This window comes from Trichosurus vulpecula, chromosome 6 (assembly GCF_011100635.1).
Source record: "Trichosurus vulpecula isolate mTriVul1 chromosome 6, mTriVul1.pri, whole genome shotgun sequence".
NCBI classification, from domain to species: domain Eukaryota; kingdom Metazoa; phylum Chordata; class Mammalia; order Diprotodontia; family Phalangeridae; genus Trichosurus; species Trichosurus vulpecula.
This window is the reverse complement of record NC_050578.1, coordinates 81,550,652-81,571,673: the sequence shown is the minus strand read 5'-3', so window position 1 is coordinate 81,571,673 and position 21,022 is coordinate 81,550,652. Positions and strand designations below refer to the sequence as shown.

The 21,022-nt window shown below is 35.5% G+C and overlaps 1 protein-coding gene across 1 annotated transcript in view; it reads right to left on the bottom strand.

The window, feature by feature from the left end:
• ADAMTS3 (ADAM metallopeptidase with thrombospondin type 1 motif 3) overlaps positions 1-21,022 on the bottom strand; it is a 269,433-nt gene that overhangs the window by 155,643 nt on the left and 92,768 nt on the right. Inside the window, exon 4 of the mRNA XM_036763494.1 lies at positions 15,021-15,177. Coding sequence (XP_036619389.1) covers positions 15,021-15,177 — 157 coding nt within the window. The remainder of the gene's footprint in view (positions 1-15,020; positions 15,178-21,022) is intronic.

Sequence of the window (21,022 nt, the reverse complement as noted above, 5' to 3'; positions counted from 1 at the left end):
ACTATGGATAACTCCCATCACTCCTACAAAATCTCTTCACTCCTATACATGTGCTATTGAACAAGGCTTGAAAAAATCATGGAACCATGCTGAGTTTTTGAGTTCCAAATTTTCTCCCCCTTTCTCTCCTCCCCCCTCCCCCCAAGATGGCATGGAATCTGATACAGCTTCTACATATACCTTCACATTACAAATTTCTTACATAATTTTAACTGGGCTCTAATTGATGCTAGGTAATCCTTCTACAAGTCCCTAATTGCCTTACTATCCTATTCACTATAGTGACTCTTACACATATTTTCATCCCTCCCTAAACTTCCCATAGCTGGCTCTCCCCTCACCCTCTCAGCTGAGAACCTTGCCTTATATTTCACTGAACAAACTGTAGCTATTTGTCATTAGCTCCATCTTTCCCCCTCCTCTTATTAATTACTCAGGTACCTTCTGCTTCTATCTGCTCCTTCACTCTTCTCTCATAGAAAGAGGTGGCCCTTCTCCTTGCCAAGGAAAACATACACAAGTGATTTCGTTCCATCCTGCTCCTTTGGCAGATTATACCCATTCTCCTATTTAATCTTCAATCTCTCCCTATCTGCCTCCCTACTGATTACAAACATGGCCATGTCTCTGTCAAATTAAAAAAACCCTCGCTTATTCCATCCATCCTTACTAGTTATTGCCCCATTTCTCTCCTCCCTTTTATAGCTAAACTCCTTGAGAAGACCATTAACAATAGGTGCCTCCACTTCCTTTTCTCTTACTCTCTTCTTTTTTAAAAAAATTATTTTTTATTTTTAGTTTACGATATTCAATTCCACAAGTTCTCGAGTTCCAAATTTTCTCCCTCTCCTCCCCCTGCCCCCTCAAGATGGCATGTAATCTGATATAGGTTCTACATATACCTTCACATTAAACTTATTCTCTTCTTAACTCTCTACAATCTGGATTCTGACCACATCATTCAACCAAAACCAATCTTCTCTGAGTTGCCAAATCTTATAACCTTTTCTCAGTCCTTTTTGACTTCTCTGTAACCTTTGACACTGTCAATCACCATCTTCTTTTTTATATTCTCTTCTCTCTAAGTTTTAGTGACACTACTCCACCTTGGTTCTTCTCCTACCTATTTGAAAACTCCAGCTCACTCTCTTCTGAAGGATCCTCATCTAGGTCACACCTGCTAACTGTGGGGGTCCCAAAAGGTCCTTGACCCTCTTTTCTTCTCCCTCTCTACTAGGAGACAGAGATATGGAGAAAGAGCGAATGATCCTTAGGTCCAGGTCCTCATGGTAAACACAAGCTAGTAAAACCAGGATGGTGAATTAGTGAATGAAAGAAGGCATCTGTTTTCATTTTTTCTCTAGAAGACAGTGGCATACTAGACTTGAAAAGGAAGCCAAACCCACCAGAAGAAATAGTGAGTAAGTTACTGAGATAGAAAGCCATGCTTCTGAGAAGTAAAGACAGGGAATGAGTTCTTCCCCAGCCTTCCATCCCCTGTAGACAGCCCCCTCAAGCTATGGTTTGATTGACAGTTTACCTTGCTGATCAGTGCCACCTAGTGGTTATAAATGGGAGCTTCTTATGAAAATATGTCTTTTTTTAAGACTTGTTCCTTTGTTTTTCCAAGGTTGTTTCAGTAATACTTCCTTGGGGGGGGGGGGGGAAGGAGGGGGAGTGGAGATTTTTATTTCCTTATGATTATTTAGGATTCAAGCAAAATTTAGTTTATGTTTTTTAATTTTCTAATTTAAACTTCATTTTCCTTTTGACTTTATAATTTTATACATGTTTATGGGAATACTTTCTTGTTTCTGGTTCACTGAAGTTTTACAACCTGATATCTTTAAAATCCTATTTCAATTATTTTTCATTTTGTGTTTGTTTGCATCCCCATAAGCATTTTCCTCTATCATAATCAATCTGTTATAGTAATATGACAAATATAAATACAAAAGTCCACTATTCAATACTGTTAATAATGTAGTAACTCTAATTGACAGCATATGCATGTCTAACTCATATTGAATTGATTACATTTAAGTAGTTATAGACCAACTGTTGGTAAATGAATGTGGTCTTGACTTGCTATTAATTACATACTATTTTCTTTGATTAAGCACTAAGTATTTGTATTTAATACTTTTATTTTTTGTACATTTGAATTTGACAAAAAATATAAACACTTCCACATATAAAGAACCAAAAAAGGAGAACTGTTATGTGAAGCCAAAAATCTATTATGTACAGCTTGTTTTTTGTAAGCATATAATAAATTCAATACAGTTCAAAGTTGTCTTGCTCATCCGTATCTCCCTCTGAACTTCCTTCTGCTCTCTTTTGTGAATAAAAAATACTTTAATGAACCTCTTTTCTGTCTTCTTTTTATTTTAGGGGGAGGGGCATGATTATCCCTAAGCCTGCTTCCCACACACAAGTTTTGCTTTTCAGAATGCTCTATTACAACAGATAGTCAAATAAGATAAATCCATACATTGGTCCAGTCAGAAAATGTGTCTTATTTGGTATCTTAGTCCATCACATTTCTGTCAAGAGTTTCTTGCTTCATCATTAGTCATTTGAAGTTATGGGTGATCTCAGTTCTTGAATCTTTCAAAGTTGTTTGTCTGTATTGTATCTTGTGTATTGTAGTTATGGAATAAATTGAAAATTGTAACACTGAATAAATTAATTTTCAGAATTTTCTCACTCTACTCTATATAAAACTGCTATTTTTTTTTACAAATGGGTCCTTGCCCTCTTTCTTGTATCTCTTTAGATATGAACCTAGTATTGTTATCTCTGGGTCAAAAATCACAATTAAGTGACTTTTTGGATATGGTTCAAAATTGCTTTCCAGAATGGCTAAACCAGTTTATAATGTGCCTCTTCTTCCACAGTCCCTCCACCATTGTCTTTTTCTTTTTTGGCGGAGGGGAGGGGGAGTCTTCGGCAAGCCAAAGAGTAGGACCTTAGAGTTGTTTTCATTTGCATTTCTCTTATTATTACTGATTTAGAGCTAGGTCTGAGAGCATGATTACTACCCTCTTCATGCTGCTCCAGGCTCTTATTTTAACTCTAAGTGTTTCTTTCAAATGGGCTTCTGGTAAACAATCATTAGATTCTTTTTTTCCCTAATATATCCTGCATTACTTCCTTTCATTGGTGATTTTTTTAAAAATTCCCATTCACAACTATGATTCTTAATCATGTATTTTCCTCCATCATACCCTCTTTCACTTTTTTTTCCTCTATAGCAAAAGTAGGGTGGTGAAAATGGCATATGACTATCACTATCCATAACTGAACCTCCCTGCTTCCACTCAGCTGCCTCTCTTTCCTTCCCCTCATGCAAACCTTACTTACTTGTCCTTACCTTTTCTTTCTTTGCTCTTAACCTACCCTACACAACTCTGCCTCTAAAACCGAAGTTTGTTTTACCTGCGACTATTCCCTTCTGAACCTAAATCAACAAGTTTTGGTCCCCCCCCCCACCTGCTCCCCATCTGAGGATGAAGAAGTATTTGTAGCCTTAAGGAGCAAAGGGAGAACCTCAGCAAATAAATTATGGTGCAAACTAGAAATAGAAAACTCTAGGTGAATGAGACTGAGGCTAGTTTTTCTGTCAGAAATAGACATCTTATTTGTGGCTGAGGGAGAGACTATATTCCCTATGTCAGTAACTGAGGCCACACCCTTGGATGAAGTGAAGGCCAGCTTTCAGGTCAGACAGACAAACATCACCGGGGTAAGTCCAAGGTTAGGGATATTCTAAGAGAAGTCCGTTATAGGACCAAATTAAGAATCTTCTCATGAAAGAAAGCAAGTTGTCCTGGAGGACACTTATGGGAAACTTGGATCACTCATGCGTAAGAAACACTACAGGATTGGTTTGCTGAGGAAAGAGAAATATGTTGATGGAAAGTTTAGGTGAGTAGTTTCAATATTTGTACTAAGTCTACAAGCCATAATGTCTGACGTCTCATGGCAATTATCAGTTTAAAGAGTTAATTTAGAAATAGTGAAAGTCCATGGGAAGTATTTGACATAGTTATTCACTTAACTGTTCAGTGTAAAGAAAAAAAGACAAATGAGTTTGTGACTCAGGTAGTTGCCAGGTTAAAGAGATTGACTCACAGAAGAGCTATAACCACTGAGGATGTGGATATGGTCATATTGCAGTAAGTGAACAGAAATATGAGCTACGTCCAGGAGGTGCAAGGAACATTTAATGCTCTCCAGTCACAATTGATTTTATCATATTTCATTTCATTGATGAATATGATATGTAGGATACAATTGCCCGGATTTCCTACTGGGAAGCTCCAACCTCAACCAGTTTGGAAACAACCTTTCACATACAAGCTATAGAAGCCAAAGAAGGCTGCCATGATGAAGACACAAAAATCACAATCCCACAAGAAGGATATAAGGCCGTGGAGGCTGGATATAAGAGTAGCATCAGCAAAACACAGTCATAGATGGACGACAACCTTTTGTTAAAATTTTGAATAATATAATTATATAAGAGTTAGATTCAGTTGCCAAGAGAAGATGGACTTGATCCTGCTGTAGCTGAAAGCTGCTGAATCTACACTGGAACATGGAGATAGGGATAGAAAAGAAGGTCACTTCAAATCCTGAAAAATGTTTTAAGTACAATCTCATCATCAAGGCCTTATGAGTTCATTCCATCTGGGTGCAGAGGAAATTATCATAAATATCATGGTAGGCATATCTGTGTTTGACTTAGACTAGATTCTGATGAGATCCCAGCTAATTCTCAAATTCTGTGGTTCCATGATCCTGAAATAAAGTTGATGGTGAAGAGTGAGAATGTCAGATGCACTGCTGTCCTGGACAGTCACACTCAAGTTACCATCATAACCCAATCATTCTTTTGGAGACATCTTGAGGAAATTATCTTTATGATAATTTATCTATGAAAGCACTGGGCCTTGATGGACCCACTCAAACCCAAGTTCCATCAGAGAAAGATAAGATTCCTAAAGAATTAATTGGTGTCAAGAAGTTGCTCAACATGGCTCTCGTGTGAGAAACAGAGAACTTATTGGAACCAATTCCAGTCTATTCAAAATAATAACAAGATACTAAAGAAAAAAATACTTGTACTCAGTATCTACACACTTTGATTATCCATGCAACCTGTATAGAAACATATACATGACAATAGTGGCAAGTAATGAGACCATGAACATCAAGACAGCACTGGCCTCAACCTCAGAAGTGGCTCCTAAGAATTTTTTCTTTGATCATTCACTAGTGTTGAAATAATAGAAGTATCAATTGATACAAAAGTGCAGCAAGAGAACAAATATGCATGCATCTGGATATGTGAAATGTGAAAGAGTTGGGTCTCCTCAAGAGATTATTCACAAAGTTTGGTCCAAACTTTTAATAATAATACTGAGATATTTTCATCTCTAATATGGTGAATATTAATCAGTATAAACCATATAAGCAAAAGCTCTTTGGGGGATCCTCAATAACTTTTATGAGTATCGAAGGATCCTGAGTCCCAAAAGTTTGAGAACCATTACCCAAAGGTACTTAACCTGCAATCGATTAATAAATGTAAAAAAATATTTATTTTTGCTGACCTCTAAAATTTAACATTATTATTAATTACGAATGTAAGCAACTAAATATTATTCTAAGATGTCCATTAACTTCACCAAAGTGCCAACAGGGTCCCTGACAAAAAAGAGGGGAAGCAGTTAAAGACCTCTGTCCTAGAGCTGATCTTTCAACTAAGTGCCAGTTATGCAAATTCTCTCTCTACCCAGGTATAGTCATAGCCTTCCTGACTTGGCAGATGCCCCAAGACCTTGCAAGTTACCAAACATTGCTCTGCTCACCATATGCATTGCCAAGGTGGGACTCATCTACTCAAGCACAGTGAACAAGTATCTTTATTGAATATCCTTTCTACATCAAGGTGAAATAAACTTTATTTTGTTAACTAAGGGATGACTTTCTCATTTCATTCCAATACCAAACCAGGGGACTGGCCTGAATTAGGCCTACTCCTAACACCACTCCTGAACTCTGGCTGTGGTATGGACTCATACCCCTTTGCTGAAGAGGGAATTACCAACTAAAATCTCTCCAGTAAGATGGAGACCTCACTAGGACTTATCATCTCCCTTTTCACTGAGCCATGCAGAACCCTGGGCATTTTCATCTGTCTTGATACTGTACCCTGAAGACCCCTGGGTCTTTCCATCTGCTCCAACAAAGAACCTTCCTACATGTAATGTCTCCCCCAATTAGAATACGAACTCATCCAAGCAAACTGTACATAATAGAGATTAATATTTTGACATGAAATTCTCTTTTTCTATTCTATTTTCAATATGGAAATGTTCCTTTTATTTTCTTGATGTTCATTACATTTAGAATAAAGAAAATAAAAATTTTAAGTGTGATCTCCTTGAGAGCAGGGACTATTTCTCAGTGCATAATAGCACACAGAAAGTGCTTACTATTTTTTTTTAATTCAGTAGGTTACAACATATAACTAACAAGGAATTCTGAAGGACAGAAATAAAGGATGTTATCAAGGAATTTAGTGATAGGAAGAGTAAATGAACTGGCCATGTGCAGGAGGTAGGAATGGCAGGTAGACACCTAGATTGTTCCACTGATATCCTTGCAAAAAATGAGAAAAAGAGGGAAATCCTTCTGAGTAGACCTTCTGAGGTGAACTTTAGGGACGGCATGCACAGGATTGGCATAAAATAGATAAGATGGGCTCAGATCTGAACCACTGTTCAGAAGTCCCAAATCATTCATTCAATCAATAAATACAAAAATGCCGAGTCTCCTAATAGCTGGTAGGACAACAATATAATAAAGGCAACAAAATTGACAAAAAGGGTGGAGGGTATGCAAAGACCCAGAAAACAAACTTGTTTATGTCACAACTAAGTCTACATCCAGTCCTGCTCATAAAATACCCACCAAAATAGATGAGCCGTGTCATAAATTAATTTATTTTTCCATGTGCCATAACTAAGTCTATTCAGCTTTAAAGTCATTCAGCAATAATTAAGATTCCAGAAAGGAAATAAAGTAAATGTTAATTTAAAAATAAACCTATCTTCAGTTGAGATTCTGAGGAGCAGCTCTGTTTCCATAAAATTGCCTCATGGTTGATTTTGAATTTAGTAATTCATTAAATGAGTGTAAATTATGGGAAACATTTTGAATTATCTTCTAGTTATAGCTATTGTATGGAATTTGGTCACTTTATATCTGAATGTTACCATTTCATTTGTTACAAAATTCTATAAAGCTTTCCCTTAAGAAATGATTTCGACCACTGTTTCTTTAAACCATAAAATCAAGGACTACCTTTTATAATCTCTAGTAGATATACTGAGCAAAAGGATACACTAAATCAACTTCTAAGTTAAAAAAGACAAATAATCTTTTCTATTATAGCTCAGTCCAGATTAGTACAAATAAAGACTTCCCCGAAGTAGTGGCATGTATTTGACTTTACACTATTCTAAGTTATAATTATGTAAATATGCCCATTGGTTCCAGTCCAATGGAAATATACAGTGAAAACTCAGATTAATCCTATCACTTCAGGGGATTCATTATTCACACTAATTAGGACCGAGTTGCAATCGCAGCATGTATTTGAATTCGCACTATTTGAAATTACAATTATGTAAAATATCATAAGTGGTTCTGGTGCAATGAAAATACACAGTACAAATTTGAATAATAGGACTACTTCACAAGATACATTATTTACACTAATCAAGACCTAACTTTAATATTTTGAAATATGATTAATGTTAAATTTCAACATAGCTTTAAAATACAGTAGTTATTATGCAATTCAACAGAAACTTTAATGATGTGGCTTAAATGTTGACACAAATTACTCAAGTTTATTAATAATCTTTGTAAACATTTCATTCTAAAACTACTTTTGTTTAAAAAAAGAGTAGGTACAAGATAGTTAAACAAATATAGACAGTAATTCAGTTCATATATATGCATGTGTGTATGTGTGTATAATATATGATAAATATTTCACTGACATATATTTATATGTTTCCCAAAAAAATCTTACTTTCCCAAAGGTGTTAGTGAACTGTTAATATATACACATATGTATATATGTGTGTGTGTGCATGTATATATGTATATAAATTTTTATTTTGGTTAAAATTACTTTTTTTTTCTTTTCCTCATATTTGCTTAGTAATAGTGAATCATGTCCCTCCCAATTACTACCTATGGCAAGAAAATTAATCTCTGTGCTTGTTTGTTTTGTTAAAGAGATCTTTCTTTGCTTTCTGTTAAATTAGTCTAAGCCCAAAGCATTAGGAAAACAAACTGACGGTTCTTTGGCTTAGAGACATGTTTAAATTGAAGTTTCTGAAAGTATATAAAATCCTTAGTAAGCACTGTACTGATAAATTTCTTGTATAGCCTATGTATACATTTGTGCTTGTTATTATTTGTTTAGTTTTTGTTAGAAAAATGAAGTCAACCATCTCCAGTGGTTTCTTATTCATCACTGACTAAATTCCTAAGATTGACGTGGTTTCCACCAAGTTTTCCTACTGTCTGCCATGAGCTTAAAGATAAGATGCCTATCCAAAAATTCTACCGTAATCCTACCCCTACAGACAGATAAGAATGGCTTTTCACAGATGCAGTTTCCAAAACTGCCAAGTTTCACCTCTAAATAGAACACTTAATTCCCACATGATATAGATCTTGAAAATGAGAAAAACTGATAAGAAACATATATCCTGAATGAGGCAAAAAGGCTTCTTTCTGTAAACAGGAAGAGCTAAGTCCTATATTTGGAAAACTATGAACTGATTTCAGAAAAAAAAAATCCTGGAAAGACTTAAATAAACTGATGTTGAGTGAAATGAGCAGAACCAGGAGAACATTGCATACAGCAACGGAATGGAGTCTGAATGTAGATAAAATGAAGTATTCTATTTTTACTTTCTTTATGCTTTTTATGTTTTTTTTTGTTTCTTGCACAACACGACTAATACGGAAACACGTTTCACATAATTGCACATATATAACCTATTTAAAATTCTTACCTTTTTAGGGAGGTGGAATGGGAGGCAAGGGAGGAGGAAACTTAGAACCCATTTTTTTGTCTTTACATGTAATTGTAAAAAATTAAAATACTACTTTTAAAAGGATCTGATTTCAAATTCTTCCTCTGACACTTACTACTGGCTGTACGACATCCACCTCCCAGGGTTGTTGTGAGGATCAAGTGAGCTGTTATTTGTATAATCCTTTGCAAACCTTAAAGTACTATATAAATGCCAGTTGTTATTACTAGTTATTATAATAATAAAGGAGAAAAGCCAGTAATGAGAGGGCCCACAATGAAGGAAGCACCTCCCAACTTGGGAGCAGGAGCCCTTGAAAGACTGTCTAGGGGTTAACTGTGAAAGATATTGCTTCAGATTTCTACTGCTGTGGGATCTGTATGCTCCCCCCACCAGTAGTGTGGGCACAGAAGGGTGGGGGTGGGAAATGGAGCAGAAACATTTGTCAGTGTTCTATGAGGGACAACTTGATGAGGTCTTATGACCGATTCTTTCAGTTTTCTTCTTCTTGTTGTTGCTGAGTTTTCTACATTGGGTGATGTAACTTATTACCTAATAGGGTGGGAAGAGTAGCCCCTAGGATAACTCTAATTGTTTCTAAGAATCTGATTTCTAAAAAAAAATGAAAAAAAATTACCCTAAACAAAATTTGTATACCTCAACATTTCATGTGTTGAACTGTCAAATATTTTTAATACATGAGTACCAGAGAGGAAAAACTGATGGTATGCTAGAATTTAGTCAATCAATGAACATTTAGTAAGCACCTACTATGTCCCAGGCTCTGGGGATTCAAAGAATCAAGTTGCCTTTAAAAAAGTTTAAGCACCATTGGGGTGCACCACAGATCCAAAGAGAAGTAAATACAAGATATTTACAAGTAAATGCAAAATGATTTCTGGAGAGTGGGAGTGGGCCCTGACAAGAGGTGGGATCAGGAAAGGCATCTTGAAAGAGGTTCCCCTTGAGATCAATTACAACTACTATCAACTACAAAGGGAGCCAGGGATATGGGTATAGAAGGAAAGAGTTCAAGGCAGGTACTGACTGTAGAAATGTAGAAAGTGGAATTTCATCTATGGGACAATAACAGTCGGTATTCCAGTTTCACTGGAGTGTATAGTGTGTAAGGGAGAGGAATGTGTAATACAGGTAAATAGAACATAGATTTTGAAGGGTTTCAAATGTGAGGGAGTGAGAGAGAGGCATTTACTATATTTCGGCTACTGAGTCTAATCTAAGGCCAGATTTGAATCCGTATCTACCTGACTCAAGGTCCAGTGCTCTATTTACTGCAACACCAAGTAACCTCATTTTCCCAAAGAATTGGCACTGGCCTAAGGGAGCCCCACAACCCCACTGACTGGGACAATTTTAAACATTCCACTTTTCATACCCATTCTCTGGCCATGTCTTGGCAGTATCCCAGGGGGAACTTCACTACAAGGTTGAGTTGAGACCTATGATCCAGACTAAGCCTGAGCCTGAAAAGAAAAGGGGGTGCAATGGAGAAGCATAGAGCCTGGTAACAAGAAGGTAGAAGAAAAGAGTCTAAAAATGAAGTATTGCTTACAATGATTTAATGTAGCACAAGAAGAAACAAGGAGACAGTAGGAATGAAAGAAAGGTGAAGGACTGAACTGAAAACAAATACTTCCCAGAGCATCCTTTTCAGCAGTGGACTCGCTTTCAGAGTAGCTACTCAAGACCCCTTCATGACCAGGACTCTAGGGGCTAATTTAAGGAATGAAGAAAATCATTTGTGGAATAGCCATTCAGAATCTCCCTGGAGCATTGTCTCCAATGGTCACTCTCATCATCTTCCATAAACAGATCTTGTCCAACATTTAGTGCTGGAGGGCATAAATAACAGGAAACAGGCCAAAGTTTTGGGGGAAAGACTTAATAGTACTGGGTCTTCTAAAGGAAAAAGATTGACTATAAGCTTATTTTCAGCAAGAATACAATATAAAAATTAACTCAGTGATCAATTAAGCCAGATAAAAGCTGATTTGTAGGAGAAAGGAATGATTCATCTAAACGGACAAGTACTTTGAAACCAAAAAACCCTAAAAATATAAAAGAATAAGTATATTTTTAATATAAGAATTGTAATCATTCCTTTAAAAGAACTGAGGGGTGAGGAAGAGAGTCTGTATACAAGTGAGCAAAACAATAGAAAATTAAATACTTTCAGTTAGCAATAAAAGACTTAGAAATGAAATATTGTTTTCATTCTTTTAACTATACAAGGGCATGAATGGGGCTGGAGTAGTGGTTTTGTTCATTGAATAAAATTTTTAGCAAAGAGGCTACAATGATATATTTAAAATATTATACACCATGACCAGGTGATATCTATACCAGAAATGAAGTGTTGGTTCTATATTAGCAAAGTTATAAACATAAGAACATTTTAATGACTAAAAATCACATAAATATATCAATAAATGCAGAAAAAACTTTTGACAAAATACAATATTCATTTATGTTATAAACATTAAAAAGCATAGAAATAAATGGACCTTTCCTTAATATGGTAAGAATATCTATCTAAAGCCAGAAGATAGCATTTCTATGATTGGTAAGGCTAGAATCCTTACCAATAAAATCACAGGCAAAGCAAGAATGCTCACTGTCACCACTAGAAAAGAAATTTATGGAATGCCCATAGGCTTGTGGTTTTCAAACTTTTCACCTTATCAGATGAATACCCACTGATAAGTGCTAAAATTCAGCTAATACTAATTCCATTTGCTGCACCATGTCTTTGTGAGACTGGATTTTCAGCAGTTGCTATGATATAAAGCAAGTAATTCAAGAAAGCCAATGTGAAATAGGAAAAAGGATAGTGGTTTCCAATATGATTCCAAGGTTTGAGAAATTATACAGCACCCAACAGGCACATATACCTCATTAGTAAACAACTGTGTTTATCTAAAAATAAATAAAAATATTATTTTTTGTTTCAATTTACGTGTGTGTTTTAAAAAAACAGCTACTAAGTTGTTAGAACATAACTACTTATTAAGTTGTTTAGATATAACTACTTAATAAACAGAACTATTGGGTATTTCTTTTGGCCTAGAGGTGCCATGAAAATATTACTAAGGACACCACAGACCGAGAAATTTTGAGAACCTCTGGCATAGGCAAAGTAGAAACAAAATTATTGCTTTTGCAGATAACATGATGGTTTATTTAGAGAGACATAGAGATAGTTGAAAAGTGAATAACTTCAGTGAGTAACAGGATATAAAAATATATGCATATTGTTAACCTTTCTGTACATTGTCAACAAAACCCCCAAAGAAGAGCCAGAAAAAGAAATGTCATTCAAAAGTGAACTTAATGAATAAAAAATCATCTATTAACACTCAATATGTACCAAGTACTAGGGATACAAATAGAAAAAGTAAAGCAGTCCCTGTTCTCAAGAAATTCATCTTCTAATTGGTAGAGGCAATACATCAAAGGTTAAGCTTTAGGACTGATGGAAAGACCTAAAAATCCATAGGATTCAGAAGCAAGGGATATGACAAGGTTTGGGATCTTTAGATCACATAAATAGAACAGATGACATTCCTAGGGGTCTGCAGGAAAGGCCTGGAGGTCTTAAGAGGCAGTGGAAGTTGGCAAATGGTAAGGCTTGTTTCCTCTATCTAAACAGAAAGAATAGAGTTGGTGACTTCCATCTTACCCAAGTCAAATGTGCAGTTGAAAAATCCAGATGGGTTTTGGATGCCCCAGCTGGGTGAGGGGACAAAGGAAAATCAGGCAAGGGAGGAGGGCACCTTCAGTGTTGGGTCCCTGGTGGCAAGGAAAGTAAGAACTATTGTAAGCCTCTGGTTGCTTCTGCCTTATCTTCCCATCTAGGTATTAGGTGACAGTAACACAGGATATTGCCACTGTTTCTTTTGTTTCTGGTGTGTTTATTCCTTCCTGATCTTATATGGAGTGGCAAAAACGGAACAGATCAGATTACAACCTTGTGAGCTTCAGGAGGTCAGAATGGTCATTAAAAGTACACAACAATTGAGCTATTAGCCCCTCCAGAAGCTGGATCCCCACCATGTGTGATAGGATTACTATCCACCATGGTTCCTACCACCAGGTAAATTAGGTTAGTTTTTATTTGGTTTGGTTTTTCCCCCTTGAAAGGTAAAAACACTGTCCTTGGGACATGATTGGTCCAGGGGGCTAGGGCTCAAGTCTTGCCTCCACTGATGCAACTTCCTGGTTACCTAAGTGCATAAAAATACCCATGTGTAGTCAGAGCCCTTCAGAGTTGGTGGATGTCCTAAAACCACGGGAGACATTACACTCCTCCCTGCTAACCAGACACTTTTCTGAATAGAAAAGTGCTAATAGTATCCTTGCTAAATATTCCTTCTGTGCCATTTTGTTTTAACACTGAAATTAAACTACTAGAGAATAGGCTTGAGTCAGTCCTGACCATTATATCGTGTCTTGCATAACATCTAAACTAGGAAAGGATAAAGCAGAAAAAGAGAATTATAGACCAATATAACTAATGAAATGTTAATACAAAAACCTTAAACGTGTTCAATTTTAACAAAAAGTAAATATTTCTTATATCTACTATGGCAGAGGTGAAGATTTTGTCACCTAAAAGTAAAATTGCATCAAAACCTTTCAAAAAGAGAAAATTACTGCATAGATACAGGCATTAGACTAATAAAATACAACTTCTCAGCTACTTCAAGGAACTCTAATAAACCTGTAAAGCAATTCCTTTCCTCAATAATATTTGAAAATATTGTACGTCTGTCTCAGCTTTCAGGATTAAATATTAATTATAACTATAATCAATAAAATACATTAAAAACTTTAACTGAAATGCATAATATTGTTAAAGATGTACCTACTAAGCTCTGGAGTGGAATTGTAATAACAGACCTAGAAAAAAAGACTCTCTAATCTTTAAATCTTAAATTAGAAAGCTTCACAATGATAATTAGGTGCAGATTTTTTTGAAGCATAAGCAGATATATTTGGAAACTGAGATACTCACTTCCCATTTACATATCCCATATTTATAAGAAAAACCAAATGGCATAATTTTTCAAAAGAATAACCCCTTAACCTTAATGACTATTTTCAGACTTTACTAGAATGAAGATGGGGGGAAACCACCTACAAAAAATCAGAATTTCTCTTATCTAACTCTGTTAGATAACTGTTGCTCAGTTCTTTGGCTCACCCAACATCCATAAAAAGTTGAGGAATTCTGTACTAAAAACTGATAACTCTATCAGTTTCTAGTAGTTCTAGAGTTGTGATAACTCAACTCTATGCTATGTTAAGATGTATTTCTATCACAGAAATAACATGTTATAAAGACTTTTTGAAAGATAAAAAGTATTTATTTCTATAAGGGTAACTGAAAAGCACAAATATTTTCATATTTTGGGCTAAAAAGAGTTTTGCCTTGACTTTTAAAGGTAAGTAATGAGCTATCTAGCCATCAAAATATGCATGCTATTCTAGCTTTAGAGCTAAAAGGTATCTTGGAGGTCATTTTACAAATGAAGAAACTGAGGCCCAGGTTAAATGACCTACCCCAGCAAAGTCATATAGGTAGTAATTGTCTGAGGCAGGATTTGAAACCAGGCCTTCCTCTGATAATGGCTGGCTGATATGCTATGAGGGCTTTTCTATGTCTTATTTATATGAATACTGCAGTTCATTCAATGACCCAGAGTAAAGTAACTCTCAGCACATTATGTCTCTATTAATTTATTTACTTCTACTTGTGAAGTTCTACTTATTCTAAAGCACACAGCCAAATTCTTGTACCTCAGGAGAATTTTTGTTTCAGTACCTCTCTTTTACATTTAAAAATTAAAGTCTAGCAAAGATACCTACCTCTGGATAGGAAGTCTTTGGACATGTCAAAAGGTACATGCTTGACTGATGATCTCTTATATACCACGTGAATCCTTCCTTTTTCTTCTTCCTTCTGCTTACCTTTTTCCAAAGGTTCAATGAAATACTCATCATCTTCTGTCCTTATCATTCCAGCCTGGAGAAAGGAAATGGAAGTGAAGAACACAATGTACACATAACTTAAACAAAACTATTCTGACTTTTTTGTTAGAGCTCACCTTGTCTTTTAAATTGGGAAAATGTTTTAGAGTTTTTAAAGGGCTTTACAAGTATTATTTTATTTGATCCTCATAACAACCCTGGGAGGTAGGTGCTATTATTATCCACCAAAGGGGAAACTGAGGCAGTGTCTGAGATAGGGTTTGAATTCAGGTCTTCCAACTCCAGGTCCAGCACTGTGTCTTGCTGCCAGGAATTAATTAATTAGTTAACTCAATTCCCCTGGCTTCTAATTTTTAAAATTTTAATGATTTTTCTATCTTTTGGAGATTTTTATATGTCCTTTGAAGGCAACATACAGAATGTTCCTAAAGTCTGTCCACATAGGTAAAAATCCATATTTTCAAGAAATGAAATTTTTATTTAATTGGAATATTAACAAAAAACATCTTCAATATGATTTCCATCATTTGTGATGCAAAGGCTGATGCACTTTGCAAGATTCATGTGAATTCGATGCAATAACTCCACATTGCCATCAATTGCCTATGTATCCAGACTTTAGGAACACCCTGTAGTGTGGTGAAAAGAAAGTATCCCCACCCACTCTGGCAGAAACTACAAAGGGCTTATACCTGGCACTCAGCATATGTGCAGGCCTACCTGACCTTGAGATTGGATCTCAAAGCAGTAGCTGACTTTCTGTTTCTTTCCCGAGCATGAGAGACTGAATATGGACCCTGAGATGCACATTTTCAGCCTTGGAAGCAACTTTTGAATTCAAAATGTCAGGAGTTTCTGGGTCCCTCACTCAGTGCATTATTAAATGTTCCCCATACGACTACCATATCACCTCTTGGAAGAGGAGTCAAAACATCAACTGGAGTAGAGGTCTAAACCCTGGCCTGACTTACCAGAGGACAGGTGCCTTGAGGGAGACAGTATATAAGAGAGAGTATCAGTCAATCAATTAATCAATAAACATTTATTAAGTGCCTACTGTGTGCCAGACACTGTGCTAAGTGCTGGGGATAAAAAGCAATACAAAGATAGTCCCTGCCCTCAATAAGCTTAACATTCTTATGTATTTGTATCAATTCTCCATATAAAGCTTGCCTTTATCAAAGTCATCTTCTACAAAGGTTGTTTCCCCATTCCTGCAAAACTTTTTGATTTTATAGAATTAGAAAGATCCATTTTATCTCCTGTGGAAAAAGAAAACTGAGCATCATGGCTAGCTCAGTCAGTTCTACTATGCCTTTAACTCTGCCCTCTGGAGCCCTCCTCCCTTTAGCTTTATGTCAACTGGAGAATGAATCCAGGCAAATTATCAATGGCTGCAGAAAGGGAAATTTTGATTATATTGTTCAAGTACCTTCTTCAAGTTTTACCTGTATAGCAGGTGGAGATGTTGAGACCAGAGAGATCCAAGAAGCTAGACTTATAGAAGATAGAAGTTGGCAAAGGTATAGCTTGGGGAGTCTGGACAAGAGACTGACAAGTCAGAGGGGCTCTAATCTGAGATAGAGCTTTGGAGAAGTGCCCCTGGCTTACCAGAGGACATGAGCCTTGAGGGAGACAGTGTGTTGGGGACAGTATCAGTTCAGTTGAAGGCAAAATACTGATTCAGCAGTTCTGGCAAAATGCTTCATGTTTTCTTGTCTTAAAAATCCATCTCAAGAGAGAGTATCACAGTAATTATAAGTCACTGCCTCCTTTCATAAGGAAAATAAATATTCTTCAATTGTATTTTGCACAACAGCATCTCTTAAAGTAAGGCAAATCTAAATTTCTTACCCTTCCCCATAACCTCCTTACCCATGTCCAGCAGTTCAACTACAGCATGATGAAGTTAACGAGGAATTCTTAGAAGAAGAAAAAAGCTCTAAGGAATGGATTCAATTAGTTTGGAGAAGCCTTCGAGGATATATGCCTTTCAACAATTAGTCATATTAAAATAATAAAGTCAGTGAGCAAAAGTTCAGTCTAACTCAACATACCCTAAGAACAATTAAAATGCCAGCCTTTTAGATTTTGTAAACTGAATTCTGTGGTTGCTTCAATTGGGCAGCTGGATAGTTCAAGAGAACCATTTCTTTATCCCTCCGCAAAGGGCTTTCACATTCAATTATCTCATTTGATCATCACCCATGATCTGACTTGATTCCCTTCAGCTCTTTTTCATCTCTACCTCCCAATCACTGATAATGCTTTTGAGCCAAGACCTAGGTTCTCATGCAAGTCTGAGATACCCCTACAATACAGGGCATGGTGGATGAGAAATTGAGAAAATAGGATTCTACATTCAGTTGTCAAGGTACGACTTTGGACAAATCATTTATTATTATTGACAGAAGCTTCCCATCCACATTTGTAAAAATGAGATTGGGTAATACAAGTTTACACCTATATATACATATATGTGTGTGTATGTATATATATATATATATATATATATGTGTGTGTGTGTGTGTGTGTGTGTGTGTGTATGCGTATACGTGTATATGTAATATAAGTAAAAGTTTCTTCCAACTTTATAATTATATCATTCTAATAGTTGAACTATTAGAGATGTACCTCACAATATTTTATTTTGAAAATTCATCCTTCATTAATTTTTTTCAGTCCTGTGTCCCAAGTTTAAGTGCAATTTTAAGTTTTTAAAGCTTATAATAAAATAACATTGAAATTTTAATGTTATCATGAAGGTGATATGTTCAACAATGGTTCAACAAAAGAAAAAATTAATTTAACATATATAGAATCAGAAGGAAACATACTAACCTCAATACCTAAATCAATTCAGGTACCCTGTCTTCATTCTTACATTTCCTTTAGTCCAAGTGTGTGATGGTAAATGTTTAAAAACCAGATGTCCAGAGGAGAAAAACATATATAACTGGCTTTTAAACTTAATCAACATTATTAACATATGCTCTCTCATTTTCTTGAGTCTAGACAATAAAAGAATAAACCACACTCTGATCTGTAGCTTTTGCCAAGAGCTAGGATTTTAGCTAGCACCTTTAGGTTTGCAAAGTACTTGAAAAATATTATCTTATTTGATCCTCACAACAACTCTCAGGGTCACATCAGTAGTAAGAAGCAAAGTCAGGTTTGGAATACATGCTTTTTTAACTCTCAATTCCACCCCTTTCCCATTGAACCTGGCCTCACAGGACCTGCTTTTCTTTCTGCCTTCAGAATTCAATCCCTAAGCATTTTTCATTCCAACTGGGCTGACCTCCTCTACAGAATTTCAGATCACAAAATGTTACCCACTCTTTGACTGAACACTTTTAAATCTGATGTTACGGAGCCAAAAAAAAAAAAAACAAAACCAAAAACAAAAACTCCTCACAGAGAGTTCCCTATGCCAATGAAATCACAGGTCCTATCTTTCCTCTGATGGTATATGCCTGCTACTCTTTTTTGCCGAAATATATATATATATATAGAATATTTAATATATTAATATCAATATTCCCTAACTGATAAATGGTAAAATGATGAGAACAGGCAGTTTTCTAAAGGAGAAATCAAAACAATTTATAGTCATACGAAAAAATATTGTAAACCATTATTGATTAGAGGAATGAAAATTAAAATAACCTTGAGACATCATTTTACACCTCTACCAGATTGGCTAAAATGATTGAAGGGAAAAGCAACAAATATTGCAGGGATGCAGAAACACTGAGACAATAATTCATTGTTGGTGGAATTGTGAACTGATCCAACCATTTTGGAGAGCAATCTGGAATTATGCCCACAGAGTTATTAAATTACCTATACCCTTTGACCCAGTAACACTTTTATTGGGTCTATTTCCAAAGATGATTGGGGAAGAGGAAAAGAACCTAGATGTTCTAAAATGATTACAGTAGCTCTATTTGTGGTATCAAAGAAATGGAAATTGCAGGGATACTGATCAATTTGGAAATGGCTGAACAAGTTGTGGTATATGATTGTGATGGGATACTACTATGCTATAAGAAATGATGAACTCAATGACCTTAGAAAAACATGGAAAGATTTGCATGAAAAAATGAAGAGTGAAATGAGCAGAACCAAGATAACATTGTATATAGTAACAGCAATATTATTTTAAGACCAACTTTGAGTGAAGGTTATTTTGACTATTATGAATACCCAAATTAACTATAAAGAACATATAAATATAGATGCTATCTGCATTCAAAGAAAGAACTGATAAATAGGAGTACATACAGAATGATTTTACATATATATGTGTGTCTATATGTATATGTGTGTATATGTATATGTATTTATATGTGTGCTTCTGTATGTGTATTTGTATCTAATGGTAGTCATCTATAGAGTGGAGGGAGAGGAAAGAAAAGAAAAAAAGAAATTTACATGATAATTTTGTTGTGTATTTGAAAGGAATAGCAAGTTGTACATAGTAGATGTGCAGTTTCACGTACAATGATCTTTTTATTGTACTATGTTATGGAATTACTTGTTTTCTTCCATAAATATGTATTAATGACATAAAATGGGGGAAGAAATAAATATCCAAGAGTCAATACCTTTATACACTAACCCCAACACTGAACCCTGAAATGATCTTAGAACATGAAGCTTAGGGCTAAACTTCACCTTCTTTCGCTACCTCTCTTGTACGGGTATTAGAGAATGGGTGGGTAAGTTATGTCTTATTCTTTCCCCAGTAGAATGTAAGATCCTTGAGGACTGGAATTTCATCCTTGTCTTTGTATATCCCCAGTGCCTAGACAATGATTGGCACAAAAGAAATATTTAATAAAAACTAATTGATTGAATGATATAAAGAGCTGTCATTTGTTCAGACAAATATATTTTGATTAAGAAAAGTTTAGATTGTACACAGTCTCTGCCCTCATGGATCTTAGAGAGTAGTAGAGAGATAAGACAAAATAGCAAATAATTCTAATACAGAGTAATACATTTTAAATACTATGTATGGTCCAAGGAGAAGGCTGCCATCAATAGGTTAGGTGAAGGTAAAGTGGATAGATTGTCGGAGAAGACTTCAAGGAGGGGGTGGCTTCTAAATTAGGCATTAAGGGATGGAAAGGAATTCTAAACTAGATTCCCTACATTTTATACAATCAAACTCTTTGCTCTCAATAGCAAGACCTTTCATAATTCGCATTTACAAACAGTTTTCCCAGCATTTATTGTTTCTGACAAAAAACCCTTAGAGAAAAAGTTGATTCTATTTTTATCTCTTTATCAATATGGAAACTGGTACAAATATTCAGGTCCTGAGGTCACACAGAAAATCAGTGACAGAGTCAACCCCAGGATTCACTGCCCTAAGAATAAAGCTCATTAGTCAATCACCTGAGTAAACAGGAGAAAACATCCAACACAATGAAGAAATACTATGGGTCAAGAGATACCCAAAAGATGATCCTAGAAATAGTAATTCTACAACAACTACAAGCAGAACATCTCAGAGAAAATAATGGCATGCTAAGAAGGAATAGAAAAGTACCTGGAATAAATGAAGCAAGAGATGAAAAAAATGAAATAAGAACTTTAGAGGAAAACCTTGGGATTAAATAATCTAGAATAGAATATTATAAACTAAGTAGCACACTCCCTCTCAAAACAAAAAGAAAAATCAGAATTTAGCAACTCTGAAACACCAAGAAATATTAGAACAAAGTGAAAAAATTAAAAAGTAGGGAAAATTCAAGGTATCAGCTATCAAAAACAATAGTCCTAGAGAACATGTTGAGGAGAGATAATTTAAGAATGATCAAGCACCCTGAAAACCATGACCACTAAAATATTTGAATATTATATTTTAG